The sequence below is a fragment of the Colossoma macropomum genome, unplaced genomic scaffold, assembly GCF_904425465.1.
Source record: "Colossoma macropomum unplaced genomic scaffold, Colossoma_macropomum, whole genome shotgun sequence".
NCBI classification, from domain to species: Eukaryota; Metazoa; Chordata; class Actinopteri; order Characiformes; family Serrasalmidae; genus Colossoma; species Colossoma macropomum.
In genome coordinates, this window is record NW_023494801.1 from 9783214 (window position 1) to 9807144 (window position 23931).

The 23931-nt window shown below is 38.3% G+C and overlaps 2 protein-coding genes across 4 annotated transcripts in view; one reads left to right on the forward strand and one right to left on the reverse strand.

Annotated features, from left to right (window-relative positions):
- Positions 1 to 6404, reverse strand: rpl19 (ribosomal protein L19). The gene is made up of 6 exons (XM_036590180.1): positions 6292 to 6404; positions 4269 to 4375; positions 4051 to 4173; positions 3162 to 3282; positions 1276 to 1386; positions 1 to 201 (listed from the first exon to the last, which is right to left on the reverse strand). The coding sequence occupies exons 1-6, from the start codon at positions 6294 to 6296 to the stop codon at positions 78 to 80; spliced, it is 591 nt and encodes a 196-aa protein (XP_036446073.1). The 5' UTR covers positions 6297 to 6404; the 3' UTR covers positions 1 to 77.
- Positions 6405 to 9632: 3228 nt separating this feature from the next.
- Positions 9633 to 23931, forward strand: part of cacnb1 (calcium channel, voltage-dependent, beta 1 subunit) — a 55700-nt gene continuing 41401 nt past the window's right edge. For all 3 annotated transcript variants that reach the window (XM_036589498.1, XM_036589499.1, XM_036589500.1), the window contains exons 1-2: positions 9633 to 9860; positions 15243 to 15329. In XM_036589498.1, the coding sequence (XP_036445391.1) occupies positions 9771 to 9860; positions 15243 to 15329 (177 nt within the window). In that variant the 5' untranslated portion in view covers positions 9633 to 9770. The remainder of the gene's footprint in view (positions 9861 to 15242; positions 15330 to 23931) is intronic.

The following is a 23931-nucleotide window of genomic DNA, read 5'->3' on the forward strand; positions in this document are numbered from 1 at the left end:
ACTATTTTAATCACTTTATTGAACAGATGAGACAGCAGAGGAACGGAGAAGAGCTCACAAAACACAAAAGCAAAAGCTTATTTCTTGGTTTCATCTTCTTTGGACAGGTTCTTGATGATCTCTTCTTTCTTGGCTTGCAGTCTTTCTTCTCTGCGTTTGCGAGCCTCTCTTGTCTTTGAGCGGCGAGCTTCCGCTTGGTCACTACACAAAGAAGAAACACAGACATCTATGGAAACTTTATCAACATACAAATTCTAATCATCCCTGACAAATCACAGTGTCAGTACACCATTAGTATTTTTAAATGTAAAATAATACATTCAAAATACAACAATTGTACAGTATACTGTGTAAGCTCTTAAAAATGAGGGTGCTAATCATGATTCTTCGGAATTGATATGAAATCAACTGAAACTATTCAAATGAAAGGTTCCTTAGAAAGCAAAAGTGGTTCTTCTACATTATCACTCCAAAGAGTTCAGGGCAGGATGGCTTGATAAAATTTTGAGTAATACATTGGTGACACTTTATTCTAAGTGTTCCTTTTTACATGAAACAAACACTCAATGGACTCCCAGTGACATCAAAAACGATGAGGGTTAGGGTTAGGATTAGGCTCTGGGCTGAGCTTAAGGTTAGGGTTAGGATTAGGCTTTGGGTAAGGCTGGGTAAGATTAGGTTTTGCATAATGGAAGCAATATATTAACAATACATCTACTTAATGTAAGTAATGTATCAACAGAACATCTACAAGATATTCGCTTCAATGTATTCAGATGCTGCACTACTGCTACTTCACTGATATGTTGTTGATGTGTTACTGATATTCTCTTAAGAGTTTATTAATCATCTACAAAAGACCACTACAAATAAAGTGTTACCAATACATTCTCTCCACTGTAATGTTCTAAGGACTGTTCCCACACTTATACAACTACAATCTAATATTCAGCTTCCTAGCACTAACTTTAGCTATCTGCCTTCTGTTCGCAAAAAAAAAAATTCAAACAGTCCACCCCAAACAACACAGACGTAGTTTTGAAAATGTTACTCTCACATCCAGGAGACATCACCAGGAGGGAGTTTCCCTAGAGTCCTAGTTTAAACCAGTAAATCTCATCCTGGAGACTACACTGACACGGCTGTAGAATACGAGTAAGGATGCTTACAACAGATGCAGTTACATTTTTCATAGAACTTTCAGTGTCCCTTTCAAACTCTGCAATATATTATCCATTGAGAAAGAACAATGGCAGTCACATTTTCTATACTCACGCTAAGAGCTTCTTGCGAGCCTTGTCTGCTTTGAGCTTGTGAATATGTTCCATCAAGATGCGCTTGTTCTTAAACACATTTCCCTTTGCTTTCAGATACAGTGTGTGGTACCTGTGGGGAAGAAAAAGTGTTATTTTTTCTGAGGGTCTCAAATATACCACCACTGACAGCAATATTTGGTACTAGAGTCTTTTTTAGAGCTATATTATAAGTAACTAACCAGTTGTAGTACCTCCTAACACATTTGTCTTAATATAATCAATAAAAGGGCATTTGACCCAAAACTAGAGGTTAATATGTTATTTGTTGTGTTATGCAGTATTCTGTAGAGCAGCATTATATGCCTCAGTCTCACATCAGTATGAAAGAATTCACAATTTTATATCATTTTAAGTTTTTGCTCATCTCACTATAATACCCAGCATGCATTTTGCAAATATATTAAACCGCCATTAGGAATCCCTGTGGTGTCAAATGTCAAATAATCCTGACTGCCAACCAGGCATTAATGTAAATTCAACATAGTATTGGTGTAATTCTCCTCTCTGTCATCAAAGAACATCATACAAACAACAGTTCTGTCTCTGTTCAGCATAATAAATTCATTTTTTCCACCAAACCGAGGTTAGGTATCTACATACCCAGGTACCAACTTACATACACTATATGGACAAAAGTATTGGAACACCCCTCCTAGTTACTAGTTTCAGTCACACCCATTGCTAACAGGTGGATAAATTTAGGCACACAGCCTTGCAGCCTTGATAGACAAACACTGGCAGTAGAATGGGTCGTACTGATGAGCCCAGTCACTTTAAACACGGCACTTTCATAGGATGCCACCTCTGCCACAAGTCAGTCTGTGAAATTTCTGTCTTGCTAGATCCGCCCCAGTCAACTGTAAGTGCTATTATTGTGAAATGGAAGCGTCTAGGAGCAACAAAAGCTCAGCCAGGAAGCTGTACACCACGCAAACTCAAAGAGTGGGGGTGTTGAGTGCTGAAGCGCATAGTGTCTGTCCTCTGTTGAATCACTCACTTACGCAACATCAGCAAAAGAAGTGCACACAACTCCATATTATTGCCTATGGATTTAGAATGGGATGTCATAAAAGCTCCTGTAGGTGTCCCAATACTTCTGTCCATATAGTGTACCTTACTAACTGTAGCTTGTAGCTTGTCCTACTCATCTGACAAGTGGTTTCTGTCATTTGAGTAAGCCATTCTTACAGTTGCCAAACTTATATGGTTGCAATAAAATATTCCGCTTCCTAGCATTAAGGTTAGCTTTCTGCCTTCCTTCTGCAAAATACAAATTTTAACCAGCCCACTCCCAAAAACGCATAAATGTCCTTCCACCTTTAAGATACATCATCTGAAGGGAGTTTTCACAGTCTTTAAACCAGAAAATCTTACTCCAGAGCCTGCTGCAGCACTGTCGCAGGTTAGTGTAAGGAGTTAGACTCCTTACAACAGATGTGGTTATTTTTTTCATTTTGAGCGTCCTTTAATATCTCTACGGTATATGATCAGCAAAGAACAACATCCACATTGTATTATACTACTGCTATCAGAACAAAACCTCCTATCTTCAAAGTGATAACTTTACAGGAGAAGGAAAGAAAAAACACTTTACTTTTAAAGTAAGTGAACGTAATCAGACTAATTCTGACATATTTCTTTTGGTCCATTCATCATGAAATTTCCAACCAATGTGACATTTTCAAATTATGTCAGAAACTGAAGAACTGTTTGGCCTGAACAAGATCCAAGATGATCTAGCCTGAATTATTAGTTTGCGTCGACTACAAGAACCTGAATAGCCCATAAATGATCTACTTATATCATAACAACTCAAGTCTTAGTTGTGAACGTGTCATAACTCACATGTGCCTGTCAATCTTCTTGCCCTCTCGGTATCGCCTCAGCAGTCTGCGCAGGATTCGCATCCGTCTCATCCAGCACAGCTTTTCTGGCATGCGAGCATTTGCAGTACCCTTCCTCTTACCTGAACATTAACAGAACATTCTTAAAGAAATAAATTCACATTAAAAACACTTAAAACAGACCTACCAGCTGCACAAATTCCTTAGGTATTTACTTTTACTTCCCTTTTTTCACAATATCTCTGCAAGTGCATTACAAATTGATCAGAGTCTATCTGTTCTCTGCAGTGGGCCATATGAGGAGACTGTAAGCTGCATTTGTGGTCCCTAGCAAATTTTTAAGATTGTCATGGCAACACCAGATGTGATACTGCAGGTGCTAAAACTATTTATCTGAAGTTGCAATTCATGACCACTAGATGGTGCACTGTGCTTTGTTGTCCTCGCTGATGAAATATGTGGAAATCTTTTGGATCTCAAGGCAGAGAAGCAAATGTTTAAGGAAAATATCCACAGTTAAGGGAGATATGATGAAACTGAGGTTAAATCTATGATCAGGATTTGCTGAAACATTTAATGAACAAATGACGTTTGCCCCATCAAATTCACAATATTGCTCCGAACAAAAGAACCAAAGGCCAGTGCCGTGAACCTCATTTAGAAGCTATAACTGAATGGGTGCATACTATAAATTTCACCTCAAGAGTAATTCACTTATGATGTGTCCACATTTGTATGCATTGTACTGCCTGCACTACCCTGTTTTGTCTTTTCACTGACAATATAATAACCACTAGGATAATAACCATAACCACAGAGAGATAAAACTGTTCTCAGTCTGAAGCAGCCATTTTCAAATAAAAATAAACAAATAGTGTACTGGCACACACCGATGCCCATGTGACGGCCCTTCCTCCGTGCCAGCGTGTTTTTGCGACAGCGCGCACGGGAGTGAACTGTTACAGGCTTCTTAATGATCAGACCATCCTTCACCAGTTTACGAATCTGCTGTCCTGAGAAAAGAGACAGACAAGACCAAAGTTAGCATGAAACTACAAACGATGGCAGCTTCAGGACTAATACAGGCATTCTGATCTGATTCACTTACGTGAGTTTGCGTTAGCAATTTCATTGGTCTCGTTTGGGTCCAGCCATACTTTCTTTTTGCCACAGCGCAAGACGCTGGACGCCAACCTCTTCTGAAGCCTGAGCATGCTGAAGGAGAAGAGGTAAATCTTAAGTTAGTGACAGACACAGTGTATTCATTCAGTGGGACATAATTAGTAGATTAGGTAATTCAGACTTGGATAATGGCAGTAACATCATGAGCTTTATATTTTTTATAGAACCCACTAAAATTTCTTCTGGAATCAAAGGTATTAATAGTGTTTTGTTCCCCTTTGCTGCAATAACAGCCTCTACCCTTCTGGGAAGGCTTCACACTAGACACTGGACAGTGCTGTGAGGATTTGATTGCATTTAGCCACAAGTGCATTAGTGGGGGTCAGGTCCTAATGTTGAACGATTAGTTCTAGATCACAAACACAACTCCAGTTTATCCCAATGGATGGAGCTCTGTCACTCCAGAGAACACAGTTCCACTGCTCCACAGTCCAATGCTAGGGGGGCCCTTTAGCCAATGCCTAGCATTAGGCATGGTGACTCATGTGTGGCTGCTCCAGGGTGTCCCACTCTATTGGCAATGCTTTGCAATGGTGATTATGTATACAAGCTATGTGTGTGCAACTGAACATATGTGTCAGCAACAGGTGCACCTCAAAGTAGCTGAATTCACTAATTAGAATAGATGTCTGGACACTTTTGGGGAATATTAGAGTATATTAACATCACACATTCCATTATATGTCTTTAAATATTGAAATATCAATGTAATTGTTTCCATATTTTGCCTACACAACTCCACCAAGAATTTTATACATTGAAATTATATATAGGTGTGGGCAACATGGCAATATTTTGTCATTATCATAATAAATTATGTAACAATATGCTTTTCTGAGCATACCGTAAATATTGTTACTTAAAAACACTGACCAACTACGTTTCATTACAAACAGAACTTAATCAGTCAATTAGCGCAATTAGCGTAATTTGTGAAACACTAAATAAAACTCATTGTAGTTGTAGGTTTATTATAATATTTTCATATGTGGCACTAAAGGTTCTATTTTAGCTGTTCTAAATTATTAAATGTCAAAAATAAATATCATGATTCATATTATGTATCCTGAAAATATCTTCAAGTATCATGATACTTTACCAGGGTGACTTTCCAGTGGGCCAAATCAAACGTCTTCAACGATTTCAAGCTTAAGTGTGTTTTAAATCAGTCGGTTCTTCTGATAGTATGTCCAAAATATGATTATTAAGCTTATTGGGCTTTAGTGGGAAGTGAGTCAGGGATCCATTTGTTTGTTTCCTTTTGACTTGCCCTAGATGATATACTCGTGATGTCCAGCCTTATTATTTATCTAACGAAGATTGGTTTTGTTACGAGGGTTTGATGACATTAACTCACTTGGACGTGCAGTTAAATGTTAATGTTAAAGTGGCAGCGAAATGCATGACGTCATTAGATGCGCCTCTTGTTTTAATATTAATATTTCTGGGGGAGCAGACAGTCGACAACAATGTTTTGACAAGAATTCTCCTCACCTGTCACCCAAAAGAAAAGCAAAATGAAAACGTAGCCAGACTTTCAATCAAAGAGCCGTCTGTCAGGTGAACAATTCGCCTGCGACTCTGTACCTGCTAGCCTGACGTTAGCTGGTTTATTGAGGGCATGTCTCAACATGTTGACAGGCTGACCAAACCGAACCACGACCAAAGAGCAAATGTAACGAAAGCAACTTCTCAGTCCCGAAGGCAACGAACTGACTTAGCACACATACAAACATCGACAAAATCGATTAACGACGAATAATTAGACCATAATTCAGCCTGACAACTCATTTCCTAACAAAATGGCGATCTTGTATTCTTCTACACTCGCAGCTGTGCAAAAATAGGCATTTGTCAACAACATTTAGCCCTACAGAACAGTCGAAATATTTAAAGACATAAAATTAGCAGATAATTTCAATGAAATTAGCTCAACGTTGCATCCTCACCTCATGGCTGCAGGTTAAGTGAAAAAATCACACAGCGAACAGCAGCAGACACGGAGACTGTACCATTATGGGTTAAAAACAGTGCGCGCAGAACATTGTTTAACTGAATAAAGAATAAACATGTACACACTGGTCTAAATTATTAGTTATAGTTTATTTACTCCAATTTCTACACAGAAATGCTCCTCTACAATTTATTAAACAATGAAGTGACTTAACTGTTAGTTTGGGTTTGATCAGCGGTTTCTACAACCCCCCCCCTCAAGGAATGAAATGGTATAAACCACATGTGCAACACAAGGCCGCATGGAAAGCTGCTGTAAGTTACCACAGGGTGAAAGGTGCAGATACTAGTCAGTAAGAGCTACTGACTGTAGCCTCTTGTTCAGGAAAATCTGTTTACTAGAAAGGTTAATATATAGAAAGTTATAATAACCTTTTTTGTGTTTTTGATATTTTACCTAGTGTGGTTGGTATGTCTGCATTGGCTTCTAATGCATAAGCAGTGCAGTGTTTTCCAGTCTTATAGGCTACCAGAGGCGGTGTACAAAATAACGGAAACATCTCGTGAAATACTCATACTCACTGGCCATTTTATGAGGAACACCTACTGGTTTACAATTACTCACTGTAGCCCATCTGTTGATGCAATTTATCATCCCCCCTGTATCCTGTCCATCAATGAAAAAGAGACAACCAAAAGCATTTTGGTGGTAACCCATTTTCAGCAGTTACTCTGACATGGTAGTGGCATGTTAGTGTGTTTAGCGCTGGTATGAGTGTATCAGTCACAGCTGGAGTTTTGAACTGCTGTATACACTATGACTATCTTATTAGTCACGCCTACCTTAAACTTTGTAGTGTATGCATCATCCTCTAGCCCTTCATCAGTGATCAGTTTCTGACCACAGAACCACTGGATGTTTTTGATTAGTGAACCACTGGGTATTTTTGGTTGGTGGACTATTTTGATACAGTAGTGAACCGAAGAAAAAAACTCCAGCAACATCACTGTGCCTGATACACTCATGCCAGCACAAAATGAACTATCATGCCATTACCATGTGAGTGTCACTGCTGTGCTTAGAATGGTGCAAATACAATCTGGTCAGTAGTCCCATGGTGGTCACTATCTATAGATGTTCAGGGTAGATAGTAGTTAATAAATTGTGCAGAAAGATGGGCTACAGTCATTAATTGTAAAAGTACAATAATACAATACTACAATATAGTAGGTGTGCCTGATAAAATGGCCAAAATTATTTTTCTCCAGTAAACTTAACTCCTCAACAGCTCATTACCAAGCCTTTCATGAACTTATAATGAATGTGCTAGAGCAACAGAAACACTACAAAGTTGTGTCGAGTCATAGAGTCTAATAGTCCGTTACATTATTTTCACTTTTAAAGGACAAAGCAGGATTTTGAAGTCTAAGGCCATAACACATAAAGGAAGTAATCATTTTACAGTCCAGAGCCTCATAGAGAATTCAGGAAAATGGCATTTATTTATTTATTGCCATAAATTATTATTACCATTATTACCAATTATTTATTTACCGTGCAGCCCTCGTTTCAACTTTATAAGCACACCTTATAGGACTGACATCTCAGAATAATCATATTTTTGAAACAGAAATTTTAATAATTGCCTCACATTCTATTTACATGGACAATACAAAAATATATTAAGTGTTTATCAATTTTCAGCAGGTCCCTTCATGACAAAGTGCATCTCACGTACATCAGCTGGCTAACATGCTCAGCTTCCCTCAAACTATACAGCTACAGAAGAAGAGAAGAAAATCAAGCTAAGGTTTAGATTGGGTAGACAAACATAAGCTAGCTGAGGAGGTAGCCGAGTAAGGCAAAGAAAGGTCTGACTGCTGTCAGTATGGATGGAGTGGTTGACTACATTGCAGAGCACACATTGTATTTTATCCCACCCGCTTTTGCTAATAAACAGCTTTGTATGCCATTTTTCTTGCTTTGAAAAAGATTTTTTCCATCCCTCAGCACTCCAAGGGCTTATGTAATGAACCACACTTGAGATGAGAAAGTAATGGAATGGCCCTTAATGTGATGAGAGCAATTCAACAAGGGCATGTTAAAATCAGTACTGAAGTGGGGCCTATGTGTTCTGTGTGAATTGCCTGGAGAAATAAGAAGCCTGTTTGTGCATCCCTGACCACCAAATCTTATGCCGTGTCCTTAACACAACATTAAGAAGTCTAGAAAACCTTTGTATTTTCATCAGGTTTTAGGTGTGTTCCAGACAGTGCTCCTATAAACGCAACTACTGTAGGAATAACAGTGAATTAGTTACACCACACTCTATTAAAAATGGTTCTTCAAGCGTTCTTTAGTAAAAGGAATGGTTCTCTTTAGGACCATGAGTTCTGTGTAGGACCATGTCATGCTTAAATGGTTCTTTGAATGGTAAAATGGTTCTTCAGATTGATGGCAAATGTGTTGTATATGGTTGTGTATAGAACCTTTTTGAGAATGGTTCTATATAGCACCAAAAATAGTTCTTCTTTTGTTATGATGTCAAGCTGGTAATGATAGAAGAACCCTTTTTTGGTGCTATGTAGAACTCTTTTAAACTCCTTCCTATATGAAACCATATTCAGCACATTCTCAATCAATCTGAGGAACACTTTCATAATGCAAGAAACTTTTAATCATGCAAAGGGTTCTTTGGGTGTCCATGGTTCTATAATCAAAGAATATGTACTTTTAATTGTTTTTCATATAGTTTGTACAAAAAGTGCAGTGAACCCAGAGATTTTCTCATTTTTTTCCAGCTTAAAATTCATTATTATTCATTCATACAGAATATAATTGGGATGGGTGGGGTAGAATGCAGCTTATGGCCCCCAAAAGTTCATATAAGACCCTGGCTCGGGTATAAAGCTCCCCAGCACTGGACTATCTAGCTGTGAAACTGAGTTCTCTGGGGTGATGGAGCTCCTTCCAATACCTGTGGTGTGAGCTGGAGTGCCATTTGTGATCCAGAAGTAATCATCTATCAGCACCAGTGGCTGAACACAATCAAACCCTCACAGCGATGTTCCAACATCTAGTGTAAAGCCTGCCTAGATGAACAGAGGCTGTTACTGCGGCAAAGAGGGACAAACTCCCTATTAATAGCTTTGATTTCAGAAGAAACGTTGAATTAAGTGTGTACAAACTTTAGGACATAGAGCTCTTCAGCCAATCTGTTGAGAAGAAGAAAAAAAACTAAGCCCCGCCCCGTTGCCGGGTGATTGATTGATGGATGAAGAAAGGCGGGGCGTGGTCTCTCCGCTTTAACAGCTGGGAGGCTGGAGCTCCAGTGGAGAAGCAACACGGTGGACCGTACGGTGCGAACAGATGAACTATGTTCTGACAATGAATGCAAGAAAACAGAAAAAGCAACCCAAGAAACGCAACACGCTGTAAATGAAACACGAGACAACCAAATAGAAGCTGAAATCAATGGTACAGAAAGGTATGTCCAGGACGCCTTCCACCTCCACACAGGAAATCCAGATGGACATGTTCGACCACCACGGATCTCACTCGCAGGTAAGAGATCTCACTCGTCAGCTGAATGATGGGGGGAAAAACACAGCCTACACACCTGCTGCTTATCTCCAGCGCTGTAGACGGTGTAAATAGCGAAAAATGTTCGTTTTCTAATGTAATTTGGTGATGTGGAATAACCTTATTTATAAGCTAAATTCTCACGTGTCTCATTTACCGTTTCTTGCTTTCTTTGAATGCAGGAACAGACTACGGGTGGAAAAAGTGTTTATTCTAGTTTGCATGCAGTGCTCGACAGTGAATACAGTCTAAATAGCCAGGAATAACAGGTTATATGTGGAAGTGTAGAATTAGCTAAGTGCATTGGTACATTTCTTGTCGAGCACCTGCTGAATCAACCAGATATACCAGCTTGTTTTCGTTTGTCACCAGCTAGGCTTCTCTGAAAATGTTCACCTCTTTTATTACGGTTTTATTCGCCACAGTTTTAGTTGTACATCTCGAATGTAAGGCTGGAACCAGCCTACTACTTTCAGAAGGCTCTCCGTGGCATATTGTCACCTGAATGTTCAAATAGGGGAATATTTGGCACTTTTAATGCTAGTAATGAGCTCTGGTGATGTTCCATATAAAACATGATGTCATTTTGCTGCTGCTTAATCCTGCTACATTATGGCCACGCCCACATGTACCCTGGAGGTGTAGTTGTATATGTACATACATTTCAGCCTCTTATTTCTAGTGTCTAGAAATCTGTCTAGTGTCAAGAGTCTTTCCTTTTATGTTTTAGCTCCTTTTTTTCACTTTCTGATGTCCAGTTGACATTTCCGGTGTACAAGTTTAGGTGATTTGAGCCTCTAAAATGGACATGGACTTGTTTAGTGCCACCTTTTAAATATACTCTCAAAGACATGATGTTCTAGTCATGTTCTAGGGGGAACATCAGTTCAGATCAGTGAATCACTTCAAAAGGATATGATGTGATATTGTAAATACAGTATGTCCCCATTGGTGCCCAGTCTTCACAATACAGCCATTCCCCATTGTCATATGTGCTCTTGGGACAAAACATTGTATATGGGTATTTTACACTATTTAGAAGTTCAAGCTGCTCTTTACATTGTGAGAATATTTCATGATAAATGGACCAATAGAAATGATTCAAAATGACTTAAAATCTTGTTACATTAACATTTCAAGTTAGGAATGTTTTCTCCTTTTCCTGAAAAGTTACGCTTTTGGAGGTTCAAGTTTTTGTTCTGACAGCAACAGTATGATAGGAGTCATTTAAATGTTTACCATCTGCCTGATTTTGGTGAAGTTTATTGAATAAAATTGGCAAAGAATTGTTAGCCGAATACATACCATACCATACTACATTGCATATCAATTGCATCACATTGCAGTAATATTTAAAATGAAATATTGAATTGCTGCCTTACGCATTGCTCATGGCAAAGTGGCCCTGGTGATCCTTGAGACCATCTAGCAGAGACCACTCTCACTGAATCCTGGCATGAATGATAGATTTTTTCTGACTGACAGCCACAGAACATTTCGAGCGGAATAGAAGAAGACTCTCCTCTCAGCCTCTTTCTTTCGTTGACCAGTTGATCTAAAGTATATCCATTTATCCCATCTCTCCAGAATAAGTGAGAATATGTGTTTAGAGTATATATAAACAATATTTTAGCCTTTTTTTATATATATAATGACTTTTATATAATGCAGAGACCTGTGTTGTTGAGAGGTGCTCCATCTGAATCATCTCTATACATAGCTGTGAGGAGGCGGCGATGGTGGTGGTAATGATGAAGCTGGTTGTGTTAGAGTATGTTAGTGAGTAGGTGGAGGGGTAGGTGTGGATTAAGTGCATGTGTGATTGCCAGTATTAGAACATTGATGGGCTTCTGGTCAACAGAAGGATAAGAACCGAGCTTGTAAACCAACCATAGTATATAGAGATTAGAAATGCTGCACTCATTATTCTCTCCACATGCCTCTTTTTTCTTTTCTTACATCTTTTACAAAAAGAAATTGGCAATTTGTGACCAGAAATATATTTTTTTGCTTAGTTGTGTGGGCGGTTGGAACATTCTGCAAGGATCTAGAGGGACATGCTTTGCTGTAATGCTGTAATGCATTCTCTCTTCATCGCTCCCCTCTTCTATTTTATCTGCTCCTCTCCTCTTTTATCTACTCCATATCATCGTTTTATCTCTACTCCACTTAGAGGTTCAACTGGGCAACTTTTAAATCCTTCACCCCATCGCTCCAGCTCAGCCCCCCTTCTCAATTATCCAATTAGGCTCAGAGGGTGTTTGTCAACAGGAAGTCTCTCATCGCCATAGTGACAAATCCCTCCTCCCTTCCATGACATTTTGTTGGCCTTTTCTCCCTGCCGACCTCCCTGTGCATATGTACCACCAAACTCTACCAATAATGCGTATCATTATGCACCACACCCACACAAATTTGTACTCAATGAGAAATAAACACAATACGTGCACATTTTACACCATCTGACCTACGATTCAGTCAGATATATAAACACACTGGGCTCAGAATTTACTATAAACACCATCTGACCTAAGATTTTAATGAGATAAATAAACACACGGTGCGTATATTTTACTATAAACACCATCTGACCTAAGATTTTAAACAGATTGTAGTATCATTGATATCAGAAAATAGTCTGTTTTCTAAACAGCACATAATAGCTGTTCAAAAACATGCATTTCCATTTTTTTTTTATTTTTAGCAGCAGTTATCTTTTACATTGTGTGCACAGTGTATGATGAATGGACCTATAAATGACAATCATGTTAAGTTACAGCTGTATGCAAAAGTTTGAACACCCCCAGTCAAACTTCAAGTTTTGTTGATTTTCTAACACAGTCTCTACAGGAAACAAACTTAAATATGGCATTGTCTGGAAATTGTAGTGCACAAATTATGTTTATTTGCTGAGTTTAATATATTGGAAAAACATAAATAATATGCCATAACTTTTTCACAGGCCAAATTTTATGTTTTATTTTTTTTAATATGTTAAAGTGTGTTCTCCGCAGAGGATATGTATATATTTTCATTTAGAAAATCAACAAAACAAAACATTAACGTTATTGTAAAGTTACTATTTTGGAGATACATGTTTGTTTTGGTTTTTTCAGGACAGTGATGTTGTAATTAAAGCAGAAGAGTATTTGTGATATTTAAATGATGTGAACCAGAAATAATCTAAGAAACTTTAGGAACGTAGGTGTAAAAGTGGTCAAGAAAAAAAATCCCAGAACTTTTTGGGTTCAGACTTTGGCTACAAGGCAAATATGACTAATCTGCTAAAACATTTCTGTGTTTTTTGTGGCTATATATTTTTTTTATTTAAAGAAAAAATATGCCAAACATTGACAGAAACAATAAGCAGCAAACATATTGTAAAGTATTGGTACCCCCAAAGTGTATGTATATATACATATATATATATATATATATATATATATATATATATATATATATATATATATATATATATATATATATATATATATACATGTTTCCCTGCAAAAAAATGTGCCAAGCCCAAAATATAATGTTTTTTACTGATTTTTTTATTTTTACTGTTCGGCTGTTCAGAGTCCAGATTTAAACCCTAGAGAGAATATTTGGTCTCACATTAAACACAAACTAGCTTGGTAAAATTTTAAGCCGTCATTGCTGAGTGGAAAAATATTGATTGTTCTTTCTGTAAAGAACTGTCTGCAAGTTGATTTTTGTGAGGACAAAAAAAAAAACAGATTCATTTTCATAGCAAAGGCTTAAAGGTGCTACATATCAGACTCATTAGTAGGCTTATTGGTCTGATAATTCTAAACTCTACCACTAATGTTGATAGTGCAAGATAAACTTTTCAAACGTGAAAATTTGATTTGGCATACTGCAACACATAGATGCTGTAAATTTTCAAAATATCAATACGGCAATATATTGTTGATAAACATGTGGTGACACACACATTGAAATTATGAATTTATGGAAACTTGCTCAGGTGTTCTTATCGCAAGATACTGCGTTCAAATCTGAGAATATTGTATTTATCACATCCAGCATGTGGTAAACCTACGTTATAATGGTTAGGGGTTTACTCTTTATTAAATATCATTTGTATAAATGGCTATGTTGTAGAAGAATGCATCTCACTTTGACATTTTGCACTTCATGTATTTTAGAGCAACTGAGCACAGAGTGAAGAAAATTCAGTCTTACCTGTGCTGTTATGTGAATTAATGAACTAGTATCTTCATTAATTTTCTACCATTTTAAGTCATTTATATTAGGTAGGAGTTCGAGTTAGGTTAACTGCTGAGATATATGTAGTGTGTAGCATATGCTAGTGACTATATTGTTCACTTGTAATTTTACAGCCACATACTTTCTTACACACATAGGCAGTGTGTCATACTGACTACTGCCTGTGCTGCTGCATTTGCATTTAAAATGAAAGCAGTTCATTCCTGCTTCTGTGTGCTCTGACCAGCACCTCACACTGAACAGCACCTAAGCTTTTCACATTCAAATCCCAGGATATTATCTGGATCTGAAGTTATTGTATCATATCATATTGTATCATATCATATCAGCTTGTATCACATTGTATTGTATCATATCAAGTCACATTGTTTTTTATCATACTGGATTGTATTATATCGTATTGTGACACTTGTAGTGAAAAATATATCGTATTGTGAAGCCAGTAGCCAGCAAAGCAAACCTTTGGCAAAGATGGTATGCCCAGTGATTTCTCTATAAAAGCTTTAAGAACAATAGGACCTAAACAGACAAATATAAGTTTAGAGTTTACTTTTTTGTGGTGAACTGTCAAACGTGTGGTGAACAAGTTTGCACCATCATAGAAATCCTACATGTGGCTCATTCAGAGATGAACAAAAAGAGAGACAGAAGGTGTGGGAGGGTGCCAGAAGGAAGAGGAAGAACAATGGTCTAATTGTACTTTTATTAAGCATCTTTGTCAGGGTGTGTGTGTGTGTGTGTGTGATGTTACAGCGGCTGCCTGTTCCGTCAGGGTCTTTTATTGCCACCAAACCCAATTAGCCTTTCTCAGGTCTCTATGGCAACGGAGTCTGGCGCCTATGAATGCCACACAAGGCCTTGCCCAGGGCAGGCAGGCCATTGGCCATAGCTCAAGCCAATCAGATTACAGGGTCCCACGGTGCACCGGCGGACATGAGTCATTATGGGTAATCATATCTGGACATGGAGACAGGACATGAAGTTTAGGCTGTGTTTGTATGTGTGTGTCTGCACAGTGGTCATTTCTAACTCCTAACACCCCATTTTACTCTCTCTTTCTCTCTCTCTCTCTGTCTCTCTCTATGTCTCTCTCTAATGATCATCTCTCAGGGGAAGTATGCTAAGAGGAAGAGTCGCTTTAAGCGTTCTGATGGCAGCACCTCTTCGGACACAACTTCAAACAGCTTTGTCCGGCAGGTAAGACCTCAGGCCGTCTATCATTTTCACCACATTGTTATCTTTGCTGCAAGAACAGTCACAATTTGGAAGCGTGGGTAATGGCCCAATTAATAAGGCCTTGAAAGAACAAGAAGAAAAACTAATCTGATTTGAGAATGACATCCTGCTGAACACATGAGTGCTGTTTGTGTGGGAGGCTGTGTGTGACCCATGCCCCATCATTTGTGGAAACCAAAACTGAAAAGACCAGAGACCACATGTGTAGACTTCAAGGAAATTATCACATTTTAGCGTAATCTATTAGGGATAGTAGTCATTTATTATTGACTAGTGAAAATAGCTAGTTTCAGCAGCTATGTAGTCAAGTTACAACAAAAAAAAGGAATTAGAAACTGCATCCCCCTGATTTATTATGCACAAAATGGAATATAGGTCAGTAATTTAATAAATGTTGTATCAAAACTTTGCTTACCAAACGTCTGAGACTACAAGTGAAAATGCTGTTAGTTTGCATTTCTCTCTAATTTGAAACAAAGTTTTTCAATACAAATTATAACAATTTGAGTGAAAAGCAGAATATTTGAAATATGTGCATGAATTTCAGATATGTATGTCCCTTGGTTTGCTTTAGTTACGACATGCACTCGTGCTATAAACTCCACAAGTTTGTACAAAACCCTCTGATGAGTGGATGAGTCGTCTGAACACGAGGATCAGTAGAAAGAGTAAGACTTTACAGGAATCTGACCTTCTTATACAAAGACATTAAAAGGGTCAGTGTTATAAATTTCCTTAAACTGATTAATTTTAGCATTTTATTTTTTTCTCCTGAGGTCAGATTATGAAGTCATAATTTGTTTTTACATACCCATTTTCCAACTTCCCTTTGTTAATTAGAATGAAAGAGGCTATGTGTCTTTAAGTCTGTTGTATATAAATCACCTCTGTTTTGATAGGCAGCCTTGTATTGTGCCTCATTCGAAAAGCATCGAAACACTCTTTGTAACTTCAGTGTGAATGGGTGGAGCTAAACTGCTGTGGATTCAATAGGTGGATATATGTAAAGGATTTGGTTTTTCATGATGTCACAATGATTTTAAAACAGGCTGTGTTTGTATCTTAGTTTTTTATATACGGACTGTATGGACTGAAGCGTAAATCATGTGTTTTGAAACTTCACAGCATTAAACTCTAGAATTGTAGTAACCTAGAAATAGTGCAGTATAATTAATATTTCTTCTTCATTTGACTTTTCTTTGTCTTTTTCTAAATTCTTAACCTTTCTGCTGTTTATTTCCATTTTTTAGATAAAATAAACCCAGTTTTTAATGTAATCTCAGACTTTTAGACACCAGTAATTTAGAAGTAATTTTGGACCACTTCTATTGGTCCATTTGTCACAAATTGTGCAATGTAAACGATACACAATGTGCATCACAATGTTTATTTTTTCTGAGGTTTGTATTGAGTTGGTCAGTGTTCTTTAAAGGGGGGTTCACTTTCTCAAATTTTCTCCATAATTGAATGGTTAAGATGTAAATAAAGTCATTCAAAGTGATTTGATGTGAAATGCTTTCATAGTCAGAATCACAGTGATAGTGATAGGAACCAGACAACTCAGTGCGTCTAAATGTTACATCACAAAAAATTATTAGGTGAAATAGTTATGAATATGTTTCCTGGTGTCTGGTTCATTGTTTGGAGACAATCATTTGGCCTTAATTGTAATTATTTTAAATCCAATCATGGTGGAGAGGTACATGCAGGGCACTGTAAGGCAAAATAGTCCTCAGAGAAAACAGGTTTTTTTTCCGATTTTCCACCATATTATCAACATTGCATATAAAACTCAGAGAACACATGCAGATTCTCTGGTGGTTTGGGATAGAAAATAAAATGGCTATATTTGTGATGTAGACATTGCAATCCCTGATTCCTATCACCACCACTCTCAACCGTTGAATCAAGTATTGACAATGTCTATGAGATCACAGAAGAGCATATTTTGATGTAATGTGAAATACTGTGTTCTTGCTCAGCCCTAGGTAGAATTAACTTGCTGAAAAAGTGAATGTACACTGTAGTCTGTCTGCGATTGTTCTAGTTGTCCTCATCCTTCCCTGAGTTTATTTATTTATTTGGGGAGCGGTCTGCAGCGTAGAAAAGAGTAGGAGGCCTTCTCTTAATGTTAGCTGGCCATTTATGACCTATGTTTACCTGTTTAACCGCAGATCTGTTGGTACACAGCCTCACAGACACCGTGTTCCTTCACCTACACAGATGCTGCACCTGTAGCTCTCGCCCTCATGTGGGCTTGACATTTGAAGAAAGGTTCCTGTGTCACGCTGAAATACTTCCTCCCTTTCCTCGCATCCTCTCCTCCACGCCCCTGCTGCATGACATTTGCCCGCCAGCAAGGGATGTTGCACTAAAAAGCCTCCCCCCTGCTTCCCAACACAGGAAACTTTACCCCCCTTACGCACACAGGAAAGGTTATGCCAGGCCCAAACACACACCCGCACCAAGAAGCAGTCTTTGGCACTGGCACTGGCACCGTGCCAGCAGAAGTGCCCCAAGCCGCGCCCATTTGATTCTGGAGTGGAGCCAGAGAAGGCGTCCCATAGCGATCAGTTCATTTTGTGGAAGGGTAGCTTAGTTCCTCTCTGCCCCTGATGACCACAGATTAATGTCACTTGCATGTGTCTGTTTGGTGATGTGAGCCTAATTGAGCAGTTAGTACTCTCTTCTGAACACATTCATTAGTCTTATGATGTTGCGTGAGCAGCAGCTTAAAAAGATGCAGTAAATGGCTGAATGTGTCACAGAAGAAGCAAGTGTTAGTCATCACAGGTTAGTAGCTGTTTTGTAATAGTGGGATCATATAAAGTGAGTGGGAATTGGCTATGATTAACCTTGGGAGAGAATTGGAATAAGATTGAGTAAATAATGTAAAAGACAGGCGCCTAAGCATATTATTTACTACCACTTATCTTGGCAATATATTGTTGAATTTTTTGATTCTCCCGATCAAGTAATCCCAAATACAAACTTAGTCATCAATCCACAAAAAACCTTACTCCACATGTCAGATGTCCAGTTTCAGTGTTCTAGTGCCAATTGTCTTCTTTTTTGTTTATTCTTTTTCTCAGTAACAGCTTCTGGACAGCTACACATCCTTTCAGACCCATATAGCCTGTTTACACCTTGCGTTAACCCCTTAAATGGCTGGGGCCCACCAGCGGGCCCAAAGTTTCATTACACACTTCTATAACCCAAGAATAGGTCTGGCAGTTTGCACTGAAGTCCCTGTAGTTACTGAATAATAAGCCTTAGTATATAATAAGCCTGGGATTTTAAGGTTTTGTGTGCGGGTCATATCTGGATATACTTTGGCCGGATTTACGCTTTTTACACCATTTACACTTTTCACTACAATGCATCCCCAGTTTAAACAGATGAGATCCAATTTTTTTCCCCACGTAAAAAAGCACATGAACATATACGCTGTTTCTGTTTTGCTTTTGTTAACTTTTTTCCTATTATAATACAAATGGACAAGCTTGGCTTGGATGCTTTTGTTGGCCTGGATTGCATGAAGGGTCTTAGTTTGAAGATAACTTCAGTCTTGTGTATCCTCCATCTTTTCATTTCTTTGTTTATTCTCTCACCTGCTCATCAATGCATTCCACTTACACTTGTGTTAAATGCGGTCAGGATCTGTCTCTGACCACCTCTGAATGTGGTTTAAATGATCGGATCATAATCCAATCACAATGACTCCTGGGTGTGTTTACAACTGGCTTTTCCTATGATCAGGTGAAATCTGAACGTGATTCAATCACCAGAAATGCATGTTAACGCAAGTTGTGAACAGGCTAATAGTGTTGTCTTCTCACAGTGGAAGGATGGGCAGAAACACCTGTGGATTTTATCAGATCTGAAGCGAGAGTGGAGCTTGATTTTCTCCTCTCTCTCTCAAAGATGAAAGCTTTAAGTGCTGTTTATCTGATGGGAACAGTTTTGGTGGTCTAGCTGGTCTTACACAGTTATTATTACTATGTACTGATATTATCTTAGTGTTGCGTGCAAATCTCACGCATGAAAATGAACTGGGTTTTGTTACATAGTTTATTACACTGTCATGCACACACAAACATGCATACACTTTCCCTAATTTATCCATAGGATGTGAAGCAGATATTTACATTTCACACTGAGCTCAGAATGGAATCCCTGACGTTTCCTACACTAAAAGCAGGAATGGCCACAGAAGGGGGTCCGTACGCAATGCATGACTCTAGACCCACCATCTGTGTCTCATGTTTTTGGAGCCAAGATAACGTCAGGCTTTCGTACTGTAGTGTTAGAATCAGCACTGAGTAAAATGATGCACTCAGTTGTCTTGATTCCAATCTGTTCATCATTTTCACATTGAAAGACAAAAATGTGATTTTGTGATACATTTTATTCATTTGGAAATTATGTACTCAGTTGAGTGCATCGCTTTTTTTCAGCATGTGCATGAACTCATGAACTCTTTTTTTCTTTAAATGAAGTAAATGACATGCAGAAGAAGCTGAAATGGATGGAAGTTCAGAATTCAGCTCATTCATTAGAGCAGCTAAAAGAGTGACACATGGAATTGTTTAAGGCTATATTGTGCGTTGACTGGTCGTGAAAATGTTTGTGTATGTGATTGAAAGAGCGTTATTATGTGGCTAAACAGTTTGAGTGATATTGATTTGCATAATCCGCCTGAGCGAGCGTGTACAGTATGTACGTGCGGCTCCCCCATCTTTGGCAGCTAAAAGCATTGGAAAAAAAAAACGTGTAGCCCTTGGTACCATACACACCCACGCATGTACACACAGATGAACACACGTAGACACACAGTAGTGCTGTTACACCGGCCCAGGTTGCCATGGTGACAGGGGCTCTGAATCTCCCCCATAACACGCTGCTCTGTAGGAAGAGCAGAAGGGAAATGGATCTGCGTGAGTGTGTGTGCGCGCACGTGCTGGTGTGTGATGACCCATGAGAGTAATGGTAGAGTAATGTTGGAGTCATTCAAATCCAACAGGGTTATATATCAGGGTCACTATCACTTTCAGTGATGTTGGATCAGACCGATAGCATTCCGGCTGCTGGCTGGCTGGCTGGCTGGCTGGCTGGATATGGGCGGCAGATAAAGGACAGGCCAGTGTTTGATCATGGCCTTAACTGGCAGCTGCACAACAAAACAGCACATCACCATTTATGAATCTCTCACAGCTGACGCTACATAATTACTTGCTAGTTTATGACAAAGGGTTTGTGTATGCATCTGCCTGTGTAGAGAAAAGGGGAGCCAGAAAGAGAAAGTAAAATGGGAAAGAGAGCAGATTTAACATTCACACAGCTTTTCTGATTAGTTTTAACATACTTGTTCTTTGGTTTTGCACTGGAGTTGTGAGGCTAATGTAGCTAAAAAGCTTTTAAACACCAATTAGCATCGTACAAATTGTATGTCTAAATCATCGCACATGTGCCTTAAACAAGTTAAATAATCTTAAGAAATGACTTGCTTGTCTGATATATACTGTTATCTACGAGACAGAGATCACGCTTCATTAATATAATATCAAATCAAAACAACCACTATGTAGATTTTGGGGATTTGGAGGCCTCTCTGGTGGAAATATGTAATTGCATGCAATGTGCAGAAAAACATTTTGTAAGATCGGTTGTGCTTTGTACTCCCGTAAGTGGTTAAGTCTGACTTTTGCGTTGATAGTATTTGAACAGAACTCAGTCAAAACTTGGTGATGTGTCTTCCAAGGATGTGAGTGAATTGTCTACTATTGTCATCATATCTTCATCAGTATAATGTTGATTTTGCATTTGGGACCTAAATATTGAATTGAACCCCCTTTTTGAGGCTGTGAGTGTGATGTTAATATGTAAAAATGTATGACGTTGTCCAAAAAACTCCCAGTTGGTTGCATTTTCTGCCTCTCATGATCCGAGTAATCCTGAGCACATTCAGTGATGTTGAGGACTGGACTCTGGGGTGGTCGGTTCACTGTTTTCAGCATGTGCATGAACTCATGAACTCTTTTTTTCTTTAAATGAAGTAAATGATATGCAGAAGAAGCTGAAATGGATGGAAGTTCAGAATTCAGCTCATTCATTAGAGCAGCTAAAGGAGTGACACATGGAATTGTTGTTCTGAGAACACCAGGAGCTTCTTTGTCTGTTTTTTATTTTTCAGTAAGGGCTACTTGACAGCTATACATCTTTTCAGACTCTTAGCCTTGAGTTGTCTTTCACAGTGAGGAAGGATGGGAAGAAAAACCTGTGGATTTTTTCAGATCTGAAGTGAAAGTTGAGCTGGATCTTTTTTTATTTCTCAAAGGTGAAAGTTTCAAGTGTTGTTTATCTGATTGGGTCAGTTTTGGTGGTTTACCAGGTCTTGCACTGACTTTTTAAACAATTTTTTGAACTCCAGTTTTGGAAACCCCTGTTTGTTTGTTTGTTTGTTTGTTTGTTTGTTTTTACTTTCTTATGCAAGAGGATTGTCTTATACCAATTTTCTTCAGAAAGATCTCCTTAAAAAATGAACAACTTGTACTTAATGGCCTTTTGACTGGGAATTAAATAAAGAAATAAATAAACTTTTGCAAAGTAAAAGTTCAGAATTTCAGGTGGCAACTGTTACTGTTTTAGCTATGCAGTGCACTTTTGTCCAGTGTGTTACATAATGTTGTCAATTTTAGATGAATTAACAATGCAGTTTGAGGAAAGAGTGTGACGGCTTATGCAGTTTGCACAGTGCTACTTGTTAGTGTATAAGCTTCCATAACTTGCTTGCCTTGTAGCTCCAGTGCAAAACTAAAGAAGCAAACATCTTTGTTTGGGTTGAGGACGAAAACTTTTGACTTTTGACCAAACTACCAATACACTGTAAACAAGTGTGGCTTTGAATTTCCTTGATTCAAATGTGTGCATTAGTTCCAGATGAATAATATCACACAGTTACTGTCGTTCATTTACTTACTTTTGGAATTATGTTGATGTATTTTATTCATGTGGAACTGAAGTACACATTTGAATCAAGTAAATACAAAGCCACACTTTTAGAGTGCTTCTCAGCAACCTGTTAAAGTCTTAAATGTGGAGTAAGAGATCAGAGAGATGGCAGAAAAATATACAGAGAGAAAGACAGATGGAAAGAGACAAACGGAGAGAAATGGAGACAAAAGTGAGACAGAGGAAAAAAGATGTGTGGTAGAGAAGAGATATTTCTAGAAGCAGCAAGAGAAGGTGACAAAATTTCCTGGTGAAAATCCTGGCAGAGGAATGACGGATTGCCCTCTAACGGCACCTCAGAATTTCTCCACTTGTTAAATCTGAGAAGTTCTGAGATATTTTTTCAGAGCTTGGTGGTTGTTTGTGTCTGTACGTATTTAAAGCAATTGAAAGTCTTATTTGAAGAGTAGCTTCATCGTCGTGTCAAGTTGTTCAGTAGTCTCAAATGGACTTGTTTATGTGGTTTCTGAATGATATACTGTTTTCTGTAAGATGGAGCTGACTACAAACACCAGATAATTTTTAGATAATAGTATGTTGTATAGTTTCAAAAACCACATAAGCAAGTCTATCTGAGATTGCCTTACTACTTGACGTGGTTGGAGATAAATTATTTAAACATGTGGTTTGCCCCATTCAAAGTTGTTAATTCCAGTGAAGGTTAAAGGCTAAAGATAGCAAAGGCGGCAAGTATAGAACGAGTGTCTCAGCATCTGAATCCAAAGATGTTTTAGGGCTCACTTTTTTTTCCAAAAGGGAAACGGTTAAATCTTAAATTGTTACTGGCTTTACATAACATTACAGCCCCAAACTAGACAATGTTTGGTCATTTTATACTTTGCCAGGGCCTTTGTTTACACACATTTGGGTTTGTTGTATGGATTTACCTGATTACCTGATAGATTACAACTACCATGAACACTAGGACTTGTCCTGTGTTTCTGTTTGCACAACTAGGTTTGAGAAGGTGGCTTTGGAAGTGGGTAATAATAGCAAACAATTGATTACAACTCCTATAAACTCTAGGGCCCAATCCCATTTCTTATTTTCACTCCTTCCCCCTTGTTTTTGAGTGTCACCTTGCCCCTTGGACCTGAGTTACAAGAGGTAGTGGTTGAAATCTTCCCTACAAAATGGAACAAGCCTCAAATAAAAAAAAAAACTTTACTTTATTAACAGGCTACCAGCGGTGCTCTGTAGCCGACCCTGCTGGGCTTTAGTTACATTTAGGGCATCATATGCCTTTAAAGAGTGGGGATGCGACTTCTATGTATTATCGCCCACCCCTAATTCAGTGATATGAACCTGAAGTCAGCTATTCGCTAGCTTCTTATTTGAATTTTCCTGTTCTACCTTAAATAGTGCAGCAATTTTGACGCCTGAGGTGGAACCATTTAAGGTGAAATGGGGAATTTATCTAGCTAGCTACCAAGACATCAGCGTACTACTAGCGATTTTTAATGCTTGTTATGAAGAAAAGGATCATTATACATTGAAACAACATTAAGATAATACAATGCTTATCATATTTTTTAACAGAGAAAAGACTTAC